The sequence below is a fragment of the Lissotriton helveticus genome, chromosome 3_1 (genome assembly GCF_964261635.1).
Source record: "Lissotriton helveticus chromosome 3_1, aLisHel1.1, whole genome shotgun sequence".
Classification (NCBI taxonomy): domain Eukaryota; kingdom Metazoa; phylum Chordata; class Amphibia; order Caudata; family Salamandridae; genus Lissotriton; species Lissotriton helveticus.
Genome location: NC_136061.1, coordinates 1,599,893,170 through 1,599,913,492, shown reverse-complemented (window position 1 = coordinate 1,599,913,492; position 20,323 = coordinate 1,599,893,170). Strand labels below are relative to the sequence as shown.

Sequence of the window (20,323 nt, the reverse complement as noted above, 5' to 3'; positions counted from 1 at the left end):
TGTGTTGTTGCGCTTCTCAGCTTGCTTTGTTTTGCTTTTAAGTGTACTTGCTCTTTGCTGACTTTTGTTATTTTAATTTACTAATTCTATATAACCTTGGAGTCTTACGTTGTTTCTATATTTATGACTTATTTTTCCTGTTTATCTATTTCTCTCTCTTCCTTTTCTCTTTGTTCACTTTCATCTACTCCCTCATTCTTTCCTGTTCCCTTTCTCCCAACCCCTCTCCATGACTGCCATCATCCCACCCATGTCACCTCCTCGGACGTCTCGGGGACATCCACGCTGGCACTTGCACCAAAATTTGTTTATAAAACCAACCATTTTCCCCACCTGGGATGTGTTGTTTGGCGCCAGCAGCGACTTTGGGATGCTCATCAGTGTCGTACACCTTTTTCTCAATACTTTTATCTGCCATTACGCTGCTGTTGCTCTTGTAGACCATAAAGGATCATCATTTGAAAACTCCATTCCTTAAGTCGGAGGCAAAGCTTCAAAGATTCATTGGGCAAGGAGTGATTACCTGCCCATCCCCTCTGCACAAACTCAACTTCTTTCAAATATCTTTTCTCCCAATTATTGAACAGTACTGCCACTCTCAACAGAGGAACCACTTGGTCCAAATTGCCAGGAATTCCATAGCCGTCACTAGCTGATGTCAAGATGGTTCATGCAGACTTCATGGCTAATCTCTCTTCAGTGTGGTGGAACGGAGGGCCATCCATTTATGATGCTATCTTGGACATTCACCCATCTTTCAAAGAGCTGCTTTGGTAGATGAAATGCTTACAGAAGTCTAGTGCCCCTCTCTGGTTAACATCATTGAATAAGATGCTGAGGAGTTATGTGCACCTGTTGGGGTTTCATGTTCTTTTCAATGACTCTGTTTCCCTGCTAACCTCTTTCTTACCACTCAGGGACAAAGCATTGTTTGGCCACCCTGATGCCATCATCTCGCTCACTAACTGATTATATCAGAAACAGAAATGACACTTTGAGGATCGTTGGCAAATCTCAACTTTGCATCCTCAAGTGGCAGAAGGACTGGTTCTGAAGCTGCACATGGAGCGGTCATGGGACTCAAGGGTCTCATATTGACTACGGTTGATGCCGATGCAAGTCGGAAACCTCGCAATTGTCGTTTAAAAGAGCACTTGACATGTTACACACTTAAGTATGGTGGGAGGGAAGATGGAGACCCTGGGTCACTAGTCCCATTTCAAGGTTGAGTTTCATCCAGAGACACAGCCCATAGCCAATTGCTTATCCACCACCCTCACCTTATGTGCAGTCATTAGTGTGAGGAGCTGCCTGCGGTCTTTTCAGTGCATGTAAATAAGGGAGGCTGTCGCAGCCTCTGAGATTCCATGAGCAGTTTTAAAAGCAGCCTTCAGATGCTTGACCTTTGAACTACATAGCGAATTTCAAAGGAAAAAGGTTCTGTTGTTTTCAAGCAATATTGTAAACCATGAAGTGTTTCGTGGTTTTAAAAGCAGCCCAAAACCAACAGGGTGGAGACAACTGCAGTTAAAGTTCACCCGAGGCCAGGGCGCACACCCTCTCCTCCCACGTGGCTTAAGTGAAATTCATGTGAGTGTTAGATGCCTGTTAATTCATTTGCTCAATGTTGCCCATTTGTAAATTTTGCAAACCGTCCAAATGATTGGCAAATTGATTTGGTCAGCAGTGGCGATTAGTGTTAGAGAGTGGCAAATAACACTGCTTCTTTACAAACTCACTTAACAGGTTTAAAAATGAAAGAAAAAAATAACTTCATTTGACATATGCATATTTCGTTCTTGAGTGAGGGAGGGCATTGGCAGGTTTCAGCAAGATATTTTTCTTTCTGATATTCTTTTGTTGGTTGGGCTTCTGAAATGTAAAACATGTACTTATCTCTTAATGGATGTTAAAATCTAAGTGTATCTATTTTGGCTTGTAGGTCTTCATTATAGCTCGTAGTGCATATACAACGTTGTACAATAGGTGACAGTGTGCACAATTTAAATCTCTAGAGGCTGCTTTTGAGTGGGTTGCTGAATTAGAACCTTTTGCACCCATCACTTTTTTGAATATTCTACAACTAGGATGGCAATCTGAGAGACAGAAGGGGACGGGGCTGTCATTAGAACCTACCGCTTTTTTTTGTCATCTTTTGAATGTTTATTGTTAAAAAATGAAAACTTCCACAGCATCTTCTTTTGCTACCCTACAGTGTGGCTCTTTTAGAAATGTAAAGCACCATGCAGCACAATTTTGCTTGCTTTTTCATGATGTAAGTTAGAAACATTACAAAGGGTCTTCTATGCTTCTTTTACCATAGAGTTGTCGAACTGTATTGTAGCTGTTGTGTAAATGCATCTCAAACGGCGTTATGAATTAAATTCAGCAGCATCTCATGTAGGGTGACATTTGCTCCTGAAAGAATTGGACATCCCTGTTGCACAGTACCTTGTTTTATTTGATCTTAGGGCTCCATCACTTTTAGCCCTCATCTTACTCCCAGCTCTTAATTTAAGATGTACTGTTTAAATATACATATTACTAAACTTCAAAACACATGAGTTCCCTTGATTGTTTGGCACAAAAGGGATCTGTGAGTATTCACTAAAATGCACAAATAAAAATCTTTCAAATTGTATTATCTAATGGAGCAGAGTTCGTCCTCAGGCTGTGCGGCAGAAGACGTCAAAAAGGACATTTCGCAGATATGGGGAGTTAATGTGATTGATTCTGAAAGTTGTAAGACTATGGGCCTGATTTAATCTTAACGGATGGGATTCTCCGTCGCAAACGTGACGAATATCCCGTACGGTGTATTGCAAGTTCCATAGGATATAATGCAATTGTAATACGTTGTTTGTGATGAAGTAACCCTGTCCACCAAGTTTGTACTGGGGCCCTATATATGCTACACCAAGAAGATCCCCAAACGTAGCTATTCATATGTGTTCCAGGGACTATTCATAGTCTTGGAAAATGGGTTGATAATGGCACCTGTCTTGATGCATCTCTTGCAGAAATTGTAGCATGTTAACAACTTTAATGCAGTAAAGGACCATGACACTCATTGAAAATGGTGTGCTAAATCAGAGTAAACATCATAATGTTAAATACTTACCCAATACTGGCCCAGATTTACTAACACTTTGTGCCACGTTTGTGCCACAAAAGAGGTGCAGACCCACCTCAAATTGTGTGGTGGGATTTACTTTCCAACACAAATCATGATTAGCATTTAAAACTTTCCTGAAGTGACTTGGGGACGTACAATTTGTGATCACCTTCAACCACATATGGGTTCTGATGCAAATCCAGATCTACAAATATTTGTAGACACGGATTTGAGCAAAAAAGGGTGCCTCCTTCTGGCAAGTGTAACAATGAAGCAACTTTAACCCCTTCGGCGCGCATGACGAGCTGAGCTCGTCATGAGTCGTGCCGCTCGCACGCTGATGACGAGCTCAGCTCGTCATGTAACGCGGCTTTTGGAAAAAAGCTGCGTAGCGCAAAAATTACCGCCGCACGCATGCGGTTAAAAGGTCTCCACATTTTGCAGCTTTGCATATGTGCTGCACTGTACAACTCACATACAAAGTGTGAAAAGTATTAAGCATAGCGTGTGTGCCTAAAGGGTCTTTTTCCAATTAAAAAACGATGCTTGATAGAACGCACACATCTTTCCACTGTGGTGAACCAGCGTGTGCATTAGCGCATAGCAGCCTAAAGTGCAGCAGTGCTGGGGCAAAGACAGCGCCATGTGTTACTAGATATGGTGCTGTTTTTATCTCAGTCTTTGGCACAGCCCTGCAGCTTTGGTTGCTGCACTACGTTGTGCCAAAACGTTGTAAATTTGCCTCTTGGAATTGTGGTCCAAGCCCTGATTTAGCCTATTCAGGATTTGAATGGGAAGAACATTTTTATTGCAACTTTCTGTATTTGTGTAGAGTAGTTACCACGTGATGCAGTATTGTATCCTCCAAATTCAATACAATGAACTACGCCATTCAGTGTAGGAAATGTTGACCCTTTCGTATGATACTGATTTTCTAGCAAAGTCATGAGTAACACAAAAATCAGGAAACAGGACCACATCTATGGTTTCAAGTCCCTGCCTCCTAGAGAAAACTACAACCAGAATCATCATCCAATAATATTTGTCGGCTGTAATACAAGCCCAAACAAAGTTTGATATTTAAAATGTAAATATTAGTTCACACTTTTAAATAATAGGGCTGCCAAATCACACTACATCAGCATAGCGACAATTAGCAACCATTTTAAGAATTAGGTACTTCAATCGATTTCACATTTGAGAGTTACACGGTTTTTGTTTTACATTACTTAACACTGGAAGTAGCTCCTAGGCGAGATCCTTGTTGAATTTTTTGTAAATATTAGATGTGACAATTGATACATTAGGCATAATGCTGAGGAAAGTTGGAGCGACTGTATAACAGTGATGCCAACTTATAAATTACTGAAGTGTTGCATAGCAGGAAACCATAAGACTTTCAGGTATGGTGTGATATTGTAAATACTGTTCACTCTCGCATCGAACTACATTGGTGCTTTGGTGCAAGTCAGCCTCCACCAACATCAGTCAATCGTCATTATTTGTATAGTGCTATAATCCTAACGAAGGCAGGTGAGAACTGAAGGAAGTGAGGCCGAGACAGCCTCTAATCAGATGGGATGTATGGGGCATATTACCAACAACTAGCGATAATTATCGCTATGTTGGTTTAGCGGCAATATTTTTATCGCCGGGCTGCGGCGATTTTTATCGTTTAGGAACCTTGCTATTATCAAGGTTTATCTCCTAAGCGATAAAAATCGGCCGAAATGCATGAATATCGCTGAAAAGTCAGCGATATTCATGCATTACCGAGCTAATGCTCTTAGCCATGTTATCCACCTACCATTGGATAACATGGCTAAGAACTGCTCAGGGGCAGGTGTTAGCTTTTGGAGATATTCGCACTTAGCGCAAATATCTCCAAAAGTTGGTAATAGGAGATAGCGATGTTAGCGACTGTTTCCAGTCGCTAACATCTTGGCACGCCCACTTTGCATGTCATTAGTGATAAATATCACTGAAATGAAATGAAATAAAGTATTTATAGAGCGCACGGTGGCCAAACGGCTTCCTGTCGCTGAGAGCTCTACTGAACAGAACAGACAGGGCCGAGGATGTTAGCAGGGGTAGACCTGGGCAAACAAGAATGTTTTGAGCGCTTTGCGGAAGTGTGAAAAAATGGGAATAGAACGCATGGAAAGAGGGAGGGAATTCCAGAACCGGGGGGCGAGGACAGAGAATCTGGTTCCACCAGTGCGGGATTTACGAAAGCGGGGAACAGTGAGGAGGGCAGAGGTAGATGAGCGGAGGGTACGGGCAGGGGTATGAGTGGAGATCAAGGAATTAATCAACGCCGGAGCAGAGCGATCAACAGCCCGGAAGACTAGGCACCCTAGTTTAAACAGGGATCTCTGTAAAACGGGGAGCCAGTGAAGAGATTTGAGGACAGGAGTGATATGATGAGTTTTGGGAAAATGAAAAATAAGTCGGGCAGCCTGATTTTGGATTGCTTGAAGACGACGGGTTTCGTAGGCAGGGATACCCACGAACAAGCTATTTCCATAATCAAGGCGGGAAGTAATGAGGGCCGAAATGATAATTTTGAGGGAATCAAGAGAAAAGAAACGGGAGATTTTACGAATCAGACGGAGGGAAAGAAAGCAAGAAGACACTACAGAACTGACCTGGCCGTGCATTGACAGGTTATGACTGACCTTAATGCCCAGCGTTTTGACAGAAGGAACAGGGGTAGGAGGGGGACCAAAAATAGAGGGCCAGAAAGCAGAGGACCAAGGGCTGGATGAGCCACCAGTCAAGACAAGCTCAGTCTTGTCTGGATTGAGCTTGAGATGATTGTCGCTCATCCACCCGGAAATAAAAACCAGAGTGGAGCTAAAGAAAGATAAAGAGTGAGAGGAAGAAAGATCAAAGACGAGCTGGAGGTCATCTGCGTAGTTGTACACAGAGACCCCCAGATCGAGAAGAGAAACAATAAGGGGACGAATATAAAGATTGAAGAGAAGAGGGGAAAGAGAGGAACCTTGGGGAACCCCACATGACACCGGGAGGGGGAGGCAGAGAAACCGGAGAGGTGAACAGCTTGTGAGCGTCCTAAAAGGAAGGACGTGATCCAGGAAAGAGCAGGGCCCCGAATGCCCGCTGCGCTGACACGGTCAAGAAGGATGGTGTGATCGACCGTGTCAAACGCAGCGGACAAGTCCAGGAGAACCAGAGCTTGAGGGGAGTTGGTGTCGGCCTTGGCTTTCAACTCATCAAGAACCGCGAGCACCACTGACTCGGTCGAGTGGCCCGAGCGGAAGCCTGCTTGGTGGGAAGCGAGGAGATGGTTCTGCTCAATATAAGAAGAGAGGCAGGAAGTGACATAGCTTTCGAGAATTTTGGCAAGATAGGGAAGAAGAGAAATAGGTCTGAAATTAGAAGGGAGGGAAGAATCAAGACCAGGTTCTGTGAGGATGGGAAAAACAATCGCAGATTTAAATGAAGAGGGGACCAAGCCAGTTGAAAGGGAAGCATTAAGAAAGGAAAGAGGAGTAGTAGGGCAAGAGGTGAAAAGAGTTCTCAGCACGCGGGCAGGGGCACAATCGGCAGGGGAGCCTGACTTGATTTTGATAAGTAAGGCTAGAAAGGAGTCCAAGGAAATAGGCGGGAAGGAAGCAAAAAAAGAATTAGACACAAGAAGGGCAGAATAAAGGGGAGGGAAGGGAGTGGTAGGAATGTTGGATTTAATTTTAGCGATCTTCTCGATAAAGAAGTCGTTCAAAGAAGAACATAAGGCCTGGGAAGGGATGAGCTTGGGGCAGACACGATCAGAGGTGGCCAGATTAGTGACCAAGGAAAAGATCTCTTTAGATTTATTAGCGGAAAGTGCTACCTGCTCAGAGAAATACTTGGTCTTAGACACAAGAATAGCTTTCTTATAATCATTGAGGAGGCGTTTATATTTGGCCTTGAGATCGGGGCAATAGCTGCGACGCCAAAGACGCTCAGAGCGTCTAAGTTCCAGTTTAAGGGCCTTGAGTTCAGAGTTGAACCATCTATGGGCCTCATGTGGGCGACTAGACTTGACTATTTTAAGAGGGGCAACTAGATCACAACCAGAAGATAACCAATTGCTGACTGCGACGGCCTGAAGGTCGAGAGGAAGGCCGTTGAGGTCAGGAGGGGAAGATGCCAGGAAGAGGGAAAAGGAAGGGAGGTCCACACGGTTCCAGCTGTGTGCAAAGATGTTCTTGGGGCGAGAGGATTTGTGAGGGGAACCAAGGTTAATAGTGAAGAAAATAAGGGAGTGGTCAGACCAGGTGCAAGGAAGGATGCTAGGGGGAGAGACAATGTCCTGAGATGACCAGACTTGGTCCAATGTATGACCAAGATTGTGGGTGGGGGCAGAAACATGAGACAGGAGGTTAAGACACGAGAGGGTGGCCGTGAAGTCCTTGGACGCCAGATCCTCCCTGGGATCACCAGGCCAGTAATTGAAGTCTCCCAGCAGGAGAACCGAGGAGTTGTTAACTACTGACATGCAAAGCGGGCCCAAGATGGTCGCTATCTCCTACTAGCTGTCGCTAACTGGTGTTAGCGACAGCTAGGTAATAGGGAGATAATTTTATCTCCGCTTTCTTGACTTTTAAAGCCAAAAAAGCGGAGATTAACCCCCTTGATAATATGCCCCTATGTGCCCTCATAAGTCTTAGGAGCTGACCCCTAGCTCACAGGGCCTGATGGAAGTACAGGTAGGTCATGAATCCTGGGTGTACATTGTGCACTGGATTTTTGCGACTGCCTCTTAATTTGAGGATGCCATCTATTTAATAATAGGTAGTGTCGCAAAATAACCTGCCTAAAGGCTAACAATGATGCAGGTTGTAATTTGTGATGCTCTGTGATTGGCTGAAAATGCCTGCGTGGAATCCTGTAAAGGACATCATTGCTCTGTCCCTGCTTTTGCAGTCCCGTACAAAAAAGCCTTTTTTCCAAAAACAGCCCTTGTCCTTTAACCGCATGCGCGCTAGCGGTTTTCCCGCTGTGCGCTGCGTTTTTTTAAAACCCGCGTTACATGACGAGCTCAGCTCGTCATCAGCGTACGACAGGCGTACCTCATGACGAGCTGAGCTCGTCATCAGCGTCGAAAGGGGTTAAAGGGACAGGTACCACATTACAAAAAAAATCCTGTTTAGAAAGACGGCCGCCGACAGGATGTTCAAAGGGGAAGCTGCCCCAAGACCACAGCTTCCACTTTGCCAGTCTGCTACCAGCCCATCGGGGGTCTGTGATTGATCAGTGGTTTGGGACGGCAGTTGTAGTCACAAACCGTATATGTAAGTCTGCAACTTGTAAATAGACAGGAGAGACCCGTTTCATCCTCCTTCCTGTTTGCAATATGTATATTGTCACAAAGCTCTATCACGGGTCAGAAAGACTTCTGCCACTCGTAAAAAGAGGTTTGAACATTCGAAAAAGCAGTTTTGCAGTTGCAACCCTAGTGATTTTGTGAATCTCTGGGTTTGCAGCTGCAAAAGAGACCGGTAGTTCTCTATTTACACATTCCGTGGAGAAAAATACATTCCTGCAAGGTTTAACAAAATATAAAGATACATTCTACCACCAAACGACCCGTATTTGAGATTCTGTATGCATCTTTGGGAAGGGTCTTAGGGCCTCATTTATGAGGCCCCTTGCGCCATCGGAACGTCACTTTTTGTGACGTTCCGTGGCGCAGAAGCCTGCGTGATATGTATCAGGCAGCACTAAGCCACTTTTGTTGGCTTAATGCTGTCTGATAAATATCAGTCCCTTTAACGCAGTGTTCTGCGTTAAAGGGGGGTGCAATGGGTGTTGCTGGGGGCGTTCTCAGCAACATCCATGGCCTTTTGACACTGCCCCAGATTTACGAGAAATCGTAAATCTGAGGCAGTGCCAAAAGCTTACACCTCCCCAGGGGAGGCGTAAGGGAGGCGCAAACGGGGAGAAATATCTTTATTTCTCCTGGGATTTTCCTTTTTCTATGTGTGCTGCATTTTGCAGCACACATAGAAAGAGGAAACGCCTCTTGTGATTATTTTTGTACAGAAAGGTTTCCCTTCCTGTACAAAAATAATCAACCCCGCAACGCAGGCACCCTTGCACCATGGTGCAAAGGTGCCTGTGTTGGCGTACGGCAGTCCTTTGTGTGCCGGCACAGAGGAAAAGGACAGGAGTGCGCTGTGTCTTATAGATACGGCGCATTCCTGCCCTTTTCTTTTGCCTTAGGGAAGCGCAGCAGGAAGGCCTGCTGCGCTTCCCTACGGCAAAACATCATAAATGAGGCCCAAAGTGTTTATGCACTTGGGCAGCCAAACCTTTTGTGATGTCTCTCCTCTTGTCTACTTGGTTATGAAACTTGTCAGTGGTGTTTCATTGTGAGTTATTATCCTATTTTGAAAGTACACATGTTCATGCCATTTACAGTAACACAAAAGATTACCAAGGCGCAGCTGTGTCCGGCAACTCAATATTGTTTTGCCATTCCTGAAAAACAGGTGGCCTGTCAACTCTTCAGTTCCTCTGGCATATGGATCTTAAGATTTCAATGTGAAACAGACATTTCTATTCCTCTGTTCTTTCCCCTTATATCTTATTGTCTTATAGAAATGATTATTCATGGGGTCCTTTTTAGATGAACTCTTCTTATCAGCATGGACTCAATTAAACCTTGGAGACCATGTATTTGACTGATTAATATTTGGAACATTCTGTGGAGGCAAAATGATTGAAAGACCACTCTGATGTCTCTTGTGTAAGATATGGTAGCAAACCCTTAAAAACCCCTCACAAAATGGAATAAAGAAAATAACAAGCATGAGGTGTTCTCTACCCCTCCCCCCTTGACTTGAATTCCAAATTAGACCACGTTATGATCAAAGTGTTTTAAATGTTTTATAATTTCCAAATTACCTTGCTGTTATGAGGTCTGGAATTCCTCCCTGTTACACGATTGCCACACAATGTGTATTAAGCACTTAACATTTGTGGACTTCCACCAAGCAACTTTTTCTGCCACTCAGTCGATCTTTGGTTCGACACGGTAATGGAATTTAAGTGGATCCATTTTCTTGAAATGGTTAACTGAGGCCTTACTCCCCTTTGCTCATTTTACTTACTTGTGGCCAATACCCCAGGAGGGGTAGTAGGCATCAATTAGGACTCTGCAGCCATCTCTATTTTTGGGCCTTTTTTTCAATCTGACTCCAGGTGTAACCCATTTCCTTGTAGACAGCCTTGAGGCATAGACACCAGGTGTTTCTTAGCCTTCCTATTTTCTTTTTCCCTTGAGGGTTCCAGGTCATCTTAATATCTGTCAATGTTTCATGGTTTCAGGTAAGACTGTAGCAACTATCTCATTTTGATAGTCCATTCTAGTTACCCCATTATAGAATATATTTTGCTTGTGACTGGCAACAGGACCATAGACCAAAAAGCAGCACCTCCTGCAGAAGACTACATGATACACCTCTTCCAAGCAACCTCTCTAATTTCCATTCTTCAACACTCCAACTCAAGGAATGCATGAGGAAATATAAAAAAAACACTTCGAGTTTGAAAAGTCTCAGATGCTTTGGGTATTTTAGAGGATTCTTGCAAAATATAAAAAAAACAAAGGACTTTCCCTCTCCCCAGTCACTTTTGGAATAGTGCAATCACTATACATTGCTCAAGACCTTACGCTGCATGCTTAAGTGCCTATTATTTTAATATCTGAAAGAAACAGGTTAGTATTAGATTCCTTACCTTAGAATATCCCCAGGCGTCAGTCTGGATCCGGAAACTTTTGCGTAGCAGTACCCCTGCGCGTCGGTAGGCGTCGTCTGCAGGCATCCCCTGCGGCTCCGCGTCCGTCGTCGTGCGCCGGGATGACGTCGCTGGAGTATATAGACGCCGCCTCCGCGCGCTGACGTCAGTTCTTCTTTTTTCCGCGCCAGTTAGCGCAGATCCGAAGAGCAGTACTCCGGTCTTTTGACCAAGTTTTTGATTAATTCCTATTTCTTCTACGGTGCCGGTAGGATGCCCGGTTTCAAGAGTTGCGACGGGTGCGACCGCCTGATGTCGGTCACCGACCACCATCGACTCTGCCTCCGGTGCCTGGGCGCGGACCACGACGTGGAGTCTTGCGTCGACTGCCGGGCCTTGACTAGCAAAGCTAGACGGGAGCGGTCCCGCAAGCTGCTCGAGCTCCGAGTGTCGGCCCCGCGTCGAGAGCGGTCCCGGTCCGGTCGGAGGTCGAGGGAGCGGTCGAGGGAGCGATCGCGGAGCCGCCATGAGCGCTCCGGGAGTCGCCGCCATTCCTCCGGTTCGTCAGGTAAGCGTCACAAGAAGTCGGGGCGTCGTCATCATACCCCCGACTCCCCCCGACGCCCGCGTGATGCGGCCGGGGGTTCGGGTGGCCCCACCCCCGCGGCCCCGCGTGGGTCGCCGACGCCGTCGGCCCCATACCCGTCGGTCCCTGGGGAAGGCGCGTCGCGCGAGGAGATTGAGGAGTTCCTCATGGCTATGAGGGCGATATCTCCTCCGGCGGGGCCTACGGCGCCTGCGGGCCCGTCGGTCCCGTCTGGGGGCCCGAGCGGTTCGGGTGCTCCTGCCTCGACGCCGCCGACGGCTCCGGCCTCGGCGCCGCTGGGTCCCTCAGGTTCGTCGCCGGCTGGTCTACCGGCCTCTCCGGCGCCGATTCCATTGGGCCAACCCGTGGTGCCGCCTCCGCGCGACGCCGTGGCTCCGCCGTCGGGTCGCCGGCGCCGCGCGGCGCCACCCCCATTCCCTCTCTGGCTCCTGACGCGGAGTCGGACCGGCATCGTCCGACGCCGAGTCCGGCGCCGTTGGGGTCCGTTGGCTCCGAGGAGCCAGTCTATATCGTCGACCCAGACTACAGCGATGAGGACGAGTATGGATAGGGTTGGGAGGGGTCTGAAGACCCTTTATCCCGTGCCTGCCAGTATGACGTGGACTGGGTAGGTGACTTGGGTGATGCCAGTGGTCTGGACGAGTCGCCCAACCCTGGGTTTGTCTCGCCTTCCCCTGTGGCGTCAGAGGCGGGAGCTGCCTATTCGGTGGTCCTGATGAGGGCTGCCAAGGCCTTGCGCCTTGAGCTCCCCGTCGCTAAGGTCAAGCCTAACATTCTGACCGAAGTGTTTAAACCGCAGTCATGCCCTCAGGAGCCTCTGCTGCCGTTTAATGAGGGCCTGACGGATGTCCTTTTGGGCACCTGGTCCAGGCCCGCTTCCGGTGCACCGGTTGACCGGAACGTTGCCAGGCGTCACCGTCCGTGCTCGGACGATCCTGCCTTCCTCTCCACCCATCCCTCCCCGGAGAGTCTGGTGATCCAGGCCTCCACTTCACAGTCCGCGTTTCCATCGGCCCCGCCCGATCGGGAGTCAAAGCGGTATGACCAATTTGGCAAAAAGGTCTTTTCCTCTTTGAGCGCTGGACTGCGGTCTTGTAATACCGCGTGCCTTTTGGGCCGCTACACCCACTCCCTGTGGGATACGGTCGCGGAGTGTTTGCCGCAATGCCCGCAGGAAGTGCGGGACAAGCTCAACCAGGCTTTGGTTGAAGGCCGGGACGCGGCGAGGTACTCGATCAGGTGTGGTCTTGACACGACCGACTCACTGGGACGGGCTATGTCCACGACGGTGGCGATTCGTCGCCATGCGTGGCTGAGATCTGCCAACTTCTCGCCGGACGTCCAGAATGCCCTCATGGACATGCCATTTGATGGCAGTCGCCTGTTCGGTGACAAGGTGGACAACGCGCTGGAGCGCTTCAAGGACTCCAGGGTCACGGCCAAGTCCTTGGGTCTTTCGACCCAGCGCCAGCAGACGGGTTCGTTTCGCCCCTTTCGTGGCCAAGGAAGGGGCGGTCCCACGCGTGCTGCCAGCCACGCGCCGCAGAACGCTCCCCAGCGCGGTGGCGGCCGTGGATTCCGCCGTGGTGGCGGTAGAGGGCAGCGGCGAGGTCAGTCTACCCCTCCCCCCGCTGCAGCCTCCAAATCTTCCTAGTCCGAGCTTTCGGGCTCACGTGACGCCAGTGGGTGGCAGGGTTCGCCTTCACCACTCCCGCTGGCGCGCGATTACATCGGACAGGTGGGTGCTGCAGCTCGTCCGAAGGGGTTACTCCCTCCCCTTCGAGTCCACTCCTCCAGCCATGCCACCGCAGAACCACCGTGTGTCGGGGGACCACTTGACACTTCTGCAGGAGGAAGTTAAGGCCCTCTTGGCCAAGGGGGCCATCGAGCGCGTTCCTGGGCCAGAAGTAGGGTGTGGTTGCTACTCCCACTACTTTCTGGTGCCCAAGAAGGACAAAGGAGGCCTCCGTCCTATCTTGGACCTCAGGGATGTCAACGGCTTCCTCCGGAAGGAGAAGTTCAAGATGTTGACTTTGGCTCAGGTCTTGGCTGCTCTAGACCCACAAGACTGGATGGTGGTGTTGGACTTGCAGGATGCGTATTTTCACATCCCCGTCCTGCCGGCCCACCGGCGTTACCTGCGGTTCACGGTAGGCCACGAGCACTTTCAGTTTATCGTGCTCCCATTCGGCCTTACCAGCGCCCCACGGGTGTTCACGAAAGTGATGGCGGTGGTCGCAGCTCATCTGCGCCGGTTAGGGGTTTCAGTCTTCCCCTACCTCGACGACTGGTTGTTGAAGGCGGGCTCGCCCCAAACAGTCGTCCACCACCTTCAGATGACGGCAGACCTCCTGCACGAGCTGGGGTTTTCCATCAATGTGCCGAAATCACACCTGTGTCCCTCTCAAAAGCTCCTTTTCATCGGAGCGGTTCTCGACTCGGCGCAGTTTCGGGTTTATCCTCCGGAACGGCGGGTTCGGGATATTCAGGCTCTGATTCCCATCTTTCAGCCGTTATCCCGGGTTTCGGTCAGGTTGACGCTACGGCTTCTGGGGCTGATGGCCTCCTGCATCCTACTGGTGCATCACGCCAGGTGGCGGATGCGGGCTCTGCAGTGGGACCTGAAGTTTCAGTGGGCCCAGCATCAGGGCAACCTATCCGACCATGTCCTGATCTCGGAGGGCACTGCGAGACAGTTGCAGTGGTGGCTTACGGACCGCGATTGGGTCAGAGGCAGATCCCTCTCCCTTCCCCAACCGGAGCACGTGGTTGTGACGGACGCGTCCCTCCAGGGCTGGGGTGGCCACTTGGGAGAGGCGGAGATCAGAGGCATCTGGTCTCCGGCGGAGTCCCGGCTCCATATCAACCTGTTGGAGCTGCGGGCGATTCGCCTAGCACTGAAGGCATTCCTCCCCTTTGTCAACGGGAGTGTAGTGCAGGTGTTCACGGACAACACCATCGCCATGTGGTACTGCAACAAACAAGGCGGAGTGGGGTCGTGGACCCTTTGCCAGGAGGCTCTGCGCCTCTGGCAATGGCTGGAACGTCAGGGTGTGACTCTGACGGTTCAACACCTGGCAGGTTCTCTGAACGCCAGGGTGGACGAACTCAGCCGTCGGTGCTCGGTGGATCACGAATGGCGTCTGAACTCGGACGTGGCGAACGGCCTCTTTCAGCAATGGGGAGAGCTGTGGTTAGATCTATTCGCCACAGAAGAGAACGCGCAATGTCATCAGTTCTGCGCGTTGGAGTTTCCAAGACGGCACTCGCTCGGCGACGCCTTTCGGCGCGAGTGGAGCTGCGGTCTGTTGTACGCCTTTCCGCCTATACCACTTCTACCCAGAGTGCTGAAGAAGATCAGGCGCGACCGGGCCCAAGTTATCCTTGTGGCTCCGGACTGGGCTCGAAGATACTGGTATCCCGAGCTACTCAGCATGTCAGTCGGTCCCTCGATCCGCCTGCCCCTTCAGGAGGACCTTCTGTCGCAGCAGCAGGGGACGGTCCTCCACCCGAACCTGTCCAGCCTCCACCTCCATGCGTGGAGATTGAGCGGCGACAGTTGAGGCCATTCGACTTGCCTCCTGAAGTCTGTGATGTGATTCTGGCAGCCAGGCGTCCCTCCACAAAGTCGGTATACGCCTGCCGGTGGAACAGATTTGTGGCATGGTGCACAGCAAAGGCTGTGGATCCCCTTTCTGCCCCTCTTCCGAGGTTCTCCTCTTCCTTCTTTCTCTTGCCCAGCAGGGCTCTGCTCTGGGCACTATCAAGGGCTACCTTTCTGCCCTTTCCGCCTTCTTACGGCTACCTGATCAGCCATCTTTATTCAAGTCCCCTATTGTACTGAGGTTCTTGAAAGGCATCACGCACATGTACCCACCTGTTCCGTTCGTGATGCCTCAGTGGGACTTGAATCTGGTTCTGACATTCTTGATGTGTGCTCCCTTTGAGCCGCTTCATTCCTGTCCTCTCCGTCTTCTCACCTTAAAGACGGCCTTCCTGGTTGCCATCACCTCTGCCAGGAGAGTGAGTGAGCTCCAGGCTCTTTCTGTTAAACCTCCTTTCTTGTCCGTCCATCCTGACAAGGTGGTTCTTAGGACTAGGCCTTCTTTCCTGCCCAAAGTAGTTTCTGCTTTTCACATCGGGCAGTCCATCACCTTACCCTCCTTCTTCCCGCCTCCGCATCCTTCAAAGGATGAAGAGCGGCTCCATCGTCTGGACCCAAAACGTGCGCTTTCATTTTATATGGATCGCACACGCCAGTTCCGGGTGGATGACCAACTGTTTGTTGGCTACGTGGGTGAGAAGAAGGGAAGGGCGGTACAGAAACGAACCATCTCTCGGTGGGTCGTCCTGTGCATCAAAGCATGCTACTCTTTGGCTCGGAAGGAGCCTCCTGTTGGGCTGCGGGCCCATTCCACTCGGGCCACGGCGGCTACTACTGCCCTGGGCCGGGGAGTCCCTTTGCAGGACATTTGCCAGGCGGCTACGTGGGCCTCGCTGCACACCTTTGCGAGGCACTACTGCCTGGACAGTCAAGTCCGGAGGGATGGCTTCTTTGGCCGTTCGGTCCTCCAGGACTTTCTGGTGTAGGTTTGTATTGGTTCGCAGACCCACCACCGGGGTTGGTATTGCTGGGGTATCTATTCTAAGGTAAGGAATCTAATACTAACCTGTTTCTTTCAGATGAACAAGTTACTTACCTTCGGTAACGATATATCTGTAAGAAACAGTAGTTAGTATTAGATTCCTTACCGCCCCACCCATCCTCCCCGTTCTGCGAACTGATACCTAGGGTTAAGGACATCCCTTTCAGGGCCCTAGTTTCAAATGGCACCAGTGTTAGTTCTCACATGGCTCTGCGTGTTCTGGCGCGGAAAAGCTGTGTGCAAAGAACTGACGTCAGCGCGCGGAGGCGGCGTCTATATACTCCAGCGACGTCATCACGGCGCACGACGCCGACGACGGACGCGGAGCCGCAGGGGACGCCTGCAGACGACGCCTACCGACGCGCAGGGGTACTGCTACGCAAAAGTTTCCGGATCCAGACTGACGCCTGGGGATATTCTAAGGTAAGGAATCTAATACTAACTACTGTTTCTTACAGATATATCGTTACCGAAGGTAAGTAACTTGTTCTTTAGTTAATTAAATTTTATGAAACAGTCCACAGTGAATCATAATACACACTGTACATCATGCATGAGTCAATCAAATATGCAAAGTCATCTCTTTGTACATTTAACATTAGCGACAACATATCACTATTAGGAGTTAAGTAATTTTGATCAGATACTCTATTGCTGTATTCTATGGCATCTACTTTTCTGAGTAAGACTAACGACAATAAACATTATACATCCGACTTGGCATGCATTATGCAGGGGTGTGGAATTTAATAAAATATCTACTTGTCCATGGGGCAGGTTGCTTCATAAATCTACTTGCCCTGTAACAGAATCCACTTGTCCCTTTTGCGCCATGTATTACGGCGACAAATTAAGGCAGCAATCTCATTATATGAGTTCTGATATAACCTCTCTAATTATGTCAGGGCTCGCACCATAGTAGGGTTGCATACTAGCAATTCCCTTATGCTGCCATGTTTCTGCAGGTCTACATACTGGGCTGAAGGTAATGGTAAGAAATAGTTCAAGGGTTGGAATGCCCTTTTGAGTCTGTGCAAACCTACTAACGTGCGTGTTGGGTTTGCACCAACTCTTTTCTAATCTTTTCCCGAACTGAAAAAGGTTGGAAATTTACTACTGACAGTTGCAGACGTAAAACTTCTTCCAGGGTTGGGAAATAAGTGGTTAGAGGAAAAGTGAAATTGAAACATTAAGATTTTCACATGAGCCAATATACACATGCACATGTGCTCATGCTAAAATGCAGTTCACAATTTTCTAGGTGTACTATTTCTTGGCCTACTTCTGTAAATTCTTGTGAATTCATGGAAACTGTATATATGCACTTAATGCAAGGATATATACCATGGATGCACTTTTGAGACTTTCGTTAATAATTGGGCTTCTAATTAGGCCTGGCGTTAACCATGACCTATTGTGTTCAATAAAATTCTGTCTCTCTCTCGCTCTCTTTTTCTCTCAGTCTATCAGATGGCTTCACTGTCAGGGACACTATTCTGCTCTTTGACAAGGAGCATATTGGCACACAAAGTCGTTTTGTTTAGTGCCCGGAACTGCTGTGGCAATGTGTGCTTTTTGAGACCAAAAACAATTTTTGCTTTTGCCAATGCTTGTTAGAATGGTGAGGGCCCAGCAGCTCCCACACTGATACGGTTTTATAAAACCATGCCTGAACAAGTCACGCATTGACAAAACCAAAAGGCTGACCACCAATTTCAGACCTACTGGCTTTGCCAATGCTTGTTTATTTTTGTTTCCGGTAATCGTATTTAAACTGGTTACACTGATTTTCCATTATGAATATTTTTGGGGAAATACAAGCATACATCAACATATTGCTAAATGATGCTGCAAAGATATGGTACCTAAAATCTTACAGTAGCAACATTTTTTATTTCCTACTTGCATTTTTTTAAACATTTTATTTTGAAAGCAAAGAATCATCACTCTTGCTTTGAAGCGTCGGCAAATATTTGCATATAATCAGAGAGCATTCTGGGAGCATTAGACATAGCCTCATATTACTAAACTTTGAAAACTTGTATACACATTTATACTGAAACCACTGTCAGTAGTGCAGGCCGAGCTTACAGCGTTTACTTTTAGTGCTCACCCTAATAATAAAGGCTTTGCATTAATGAACCATAAATACAAGCTTGAACAGCATTTAACACATGGACACAAATATTACCTTACCAGCAGACATTGCCCTTTCCTGATCCATAAAGTGATACTGTAAACTGGCAGCCAAAGGGTTTGTGCTGTAGGGGGTTGGGCCTACTTGTCCCAAGGACAAAATACACTTGAAAACTTGTTGCCCTTGACCCCAAACAATATGTCCCGGGAGTCGGGCTATAGGAATTCCACATCCCTGATTATGTAATAATGGTACTGCGTATATTTCAGAACTACGTTTCTATACAGTTTTATTATTCAATTCCTGATTCCCCAACTTCCTTAGCCACTAGATATTGAGTATACAAACCCCAAAAACTTTTTGGGTGACTTGTTGGGGGGGGGGAGGGGGCAGTAGCACGCTATATACATCAGATTGAGTATTGCAGGAAAGCATATCTTTTTCCCATTCTGCTTTGGAAGGTATAGGTCCTCGCGACCAATGCATCACAATTCTGCGTTTTGCTAGTAGTAGACCCAGCGAAACATGTTTCCTGGTGTCTTTATTTAGAGGCTTAGTATACCCCAATATTGCTAGTAGGGGGTCTGGGGAAAGAGATAGCCCTATTATCTCATTTAATGTTAGAAAGATTTGCCTCCAAAACTCAGCTACTGATGAACATGCCCTTGCGACATGTAGGAAGCCTCCTACCCCTTCCCCACAACGTTCACAGCAGACTGTGTCTCTAAGGCTGTATCGGAATAACCTCTTCGGGGTGTAGTATACCCTGTTGAGATACTTAAAATTAATTAGTCTGTGCCTCCCATTTAGTGAGACCTTCTGTGTGACCTTGCAGCAATACACCATATATCATTGCCCAGTGCCACCCCAAGGTCCGTTTGCCACTCCATCCTAGCTTTGGTATACTGAGTTTGCCTTAAAGCCTGCGATTTGATATATATATATATATATATATATATATATATATATATATATATATATATATATATAATATATGCGAGACTAGCTTGTTAGGGGGTTCTGAGCGCACTAATAACGAGAAGGCGAGTAGATCTGGAGGCTCATGGAACACATCTCCAAGCAACGCTCTCAGCACATGATGAACTCAAAAATAGGGATATTGTGTTAAAGGAGTAAGATCCTGTTTTCCCTCTGCGACTTCCTCCCATGTGTGAACTTTGCCCTCTTTAAAGAAGTCCTCCATGGTGAGGATTTGATGAGCCCTCAAAGACTGGATCACGCCGCATTCAGAGCTCATCTGACGCCAATAACACCATTCCACAGGCATAAGTGGGGAATACAGCAAGATGCCAGCCGCATAAGTGCCTCTTCAAAACAGGGCCCATGTATCAGAGACATCTTGTGTCTTGGTATGCAACCAAACGCTTGTGCTGCTAAAGTCATCTGGATTTGGCAGTGGTTCAGAAAGTTAAGAAAACCTGTCAAGGTGGTTGGATTTTTGCCTATCTGGTACCTAAGCTCTGGAACTCCTTACTGCAGACGTTGAGAGCCTACAGATCGCTAATAACCTTTCGTAAATTGCGTAAACCTTGGTTGTTCCTACCCCTCTAATATCAGTCAACTTTTAGATCAAATGGGTAATGCTTGTCGAATTCTGGTTCCATGAGAAGGCTAACGCTGGGAAACCTTTTTCTAGATAGCCATGCGCTTTACAAATCACGTTTAATAATAATTAGTTGTCAGTTGTCAAAAGTCTTCATTGATAAACACTTGACAATGAATGAACACTTCCAAGAAACTTGAAAGCTTGTACCTAATAAACTTGCTTTTGCACTTAGTAACTATTTATTAAAACAGAAGCTAGGACAGAGAACGAGCTATGAAAATCATTGATCAGTTATACATTTTCAACTGTCTGATCTATTCTACCTGTGCTAATTTTTCCAGTTGGAGCAAAGAGACATTTTGATTTCCAATTTGATTTTTTCTCGGGACTCACAATAAACCCATTTATTTGGCAAGTGACAGAAAGTATGGGTCTCTTGTTCTAATTAAAAGTGGGAATCAGGATCAAATTTATAAAAACTACATTTCTGACTTTTTACCAA

At 47.7% G+C, this 20,323-nt stretch overlaps 1 protein-coding gene across 6 annotated transcripts in view; it reads left to right on the top strand.

The window, feature by feature from the left end:
- The window catches only part of NCAM1 (neural cell adhesion molecule 1), a 792,292-nt gene that overhangs the window by 699,671 nt on the left and 72,298 nt on the right, over window positions 1-20,323 (top strand). The window contains exon 17 of one of the 6 annotated variants that reach the window (XM_078682367.1): window positions 361-2,641. The exons of 4 other annotated variants lie outside the window; for them this stretch is intronic. In XM_078682367.1, coding sequence (XP_078538493.1) covers window positions 361-440 — 80 coding nt within the window. In that variant the 3' untranslated portion in view covers window positions 441-2,641. Of the gene's footprint in view, window positions 1-357; window positions 2,642-20,323 lie in introns of those variants that run through there. One more of the 6 variants, XM_078682366.1, reaches the window with a different exon arrangement.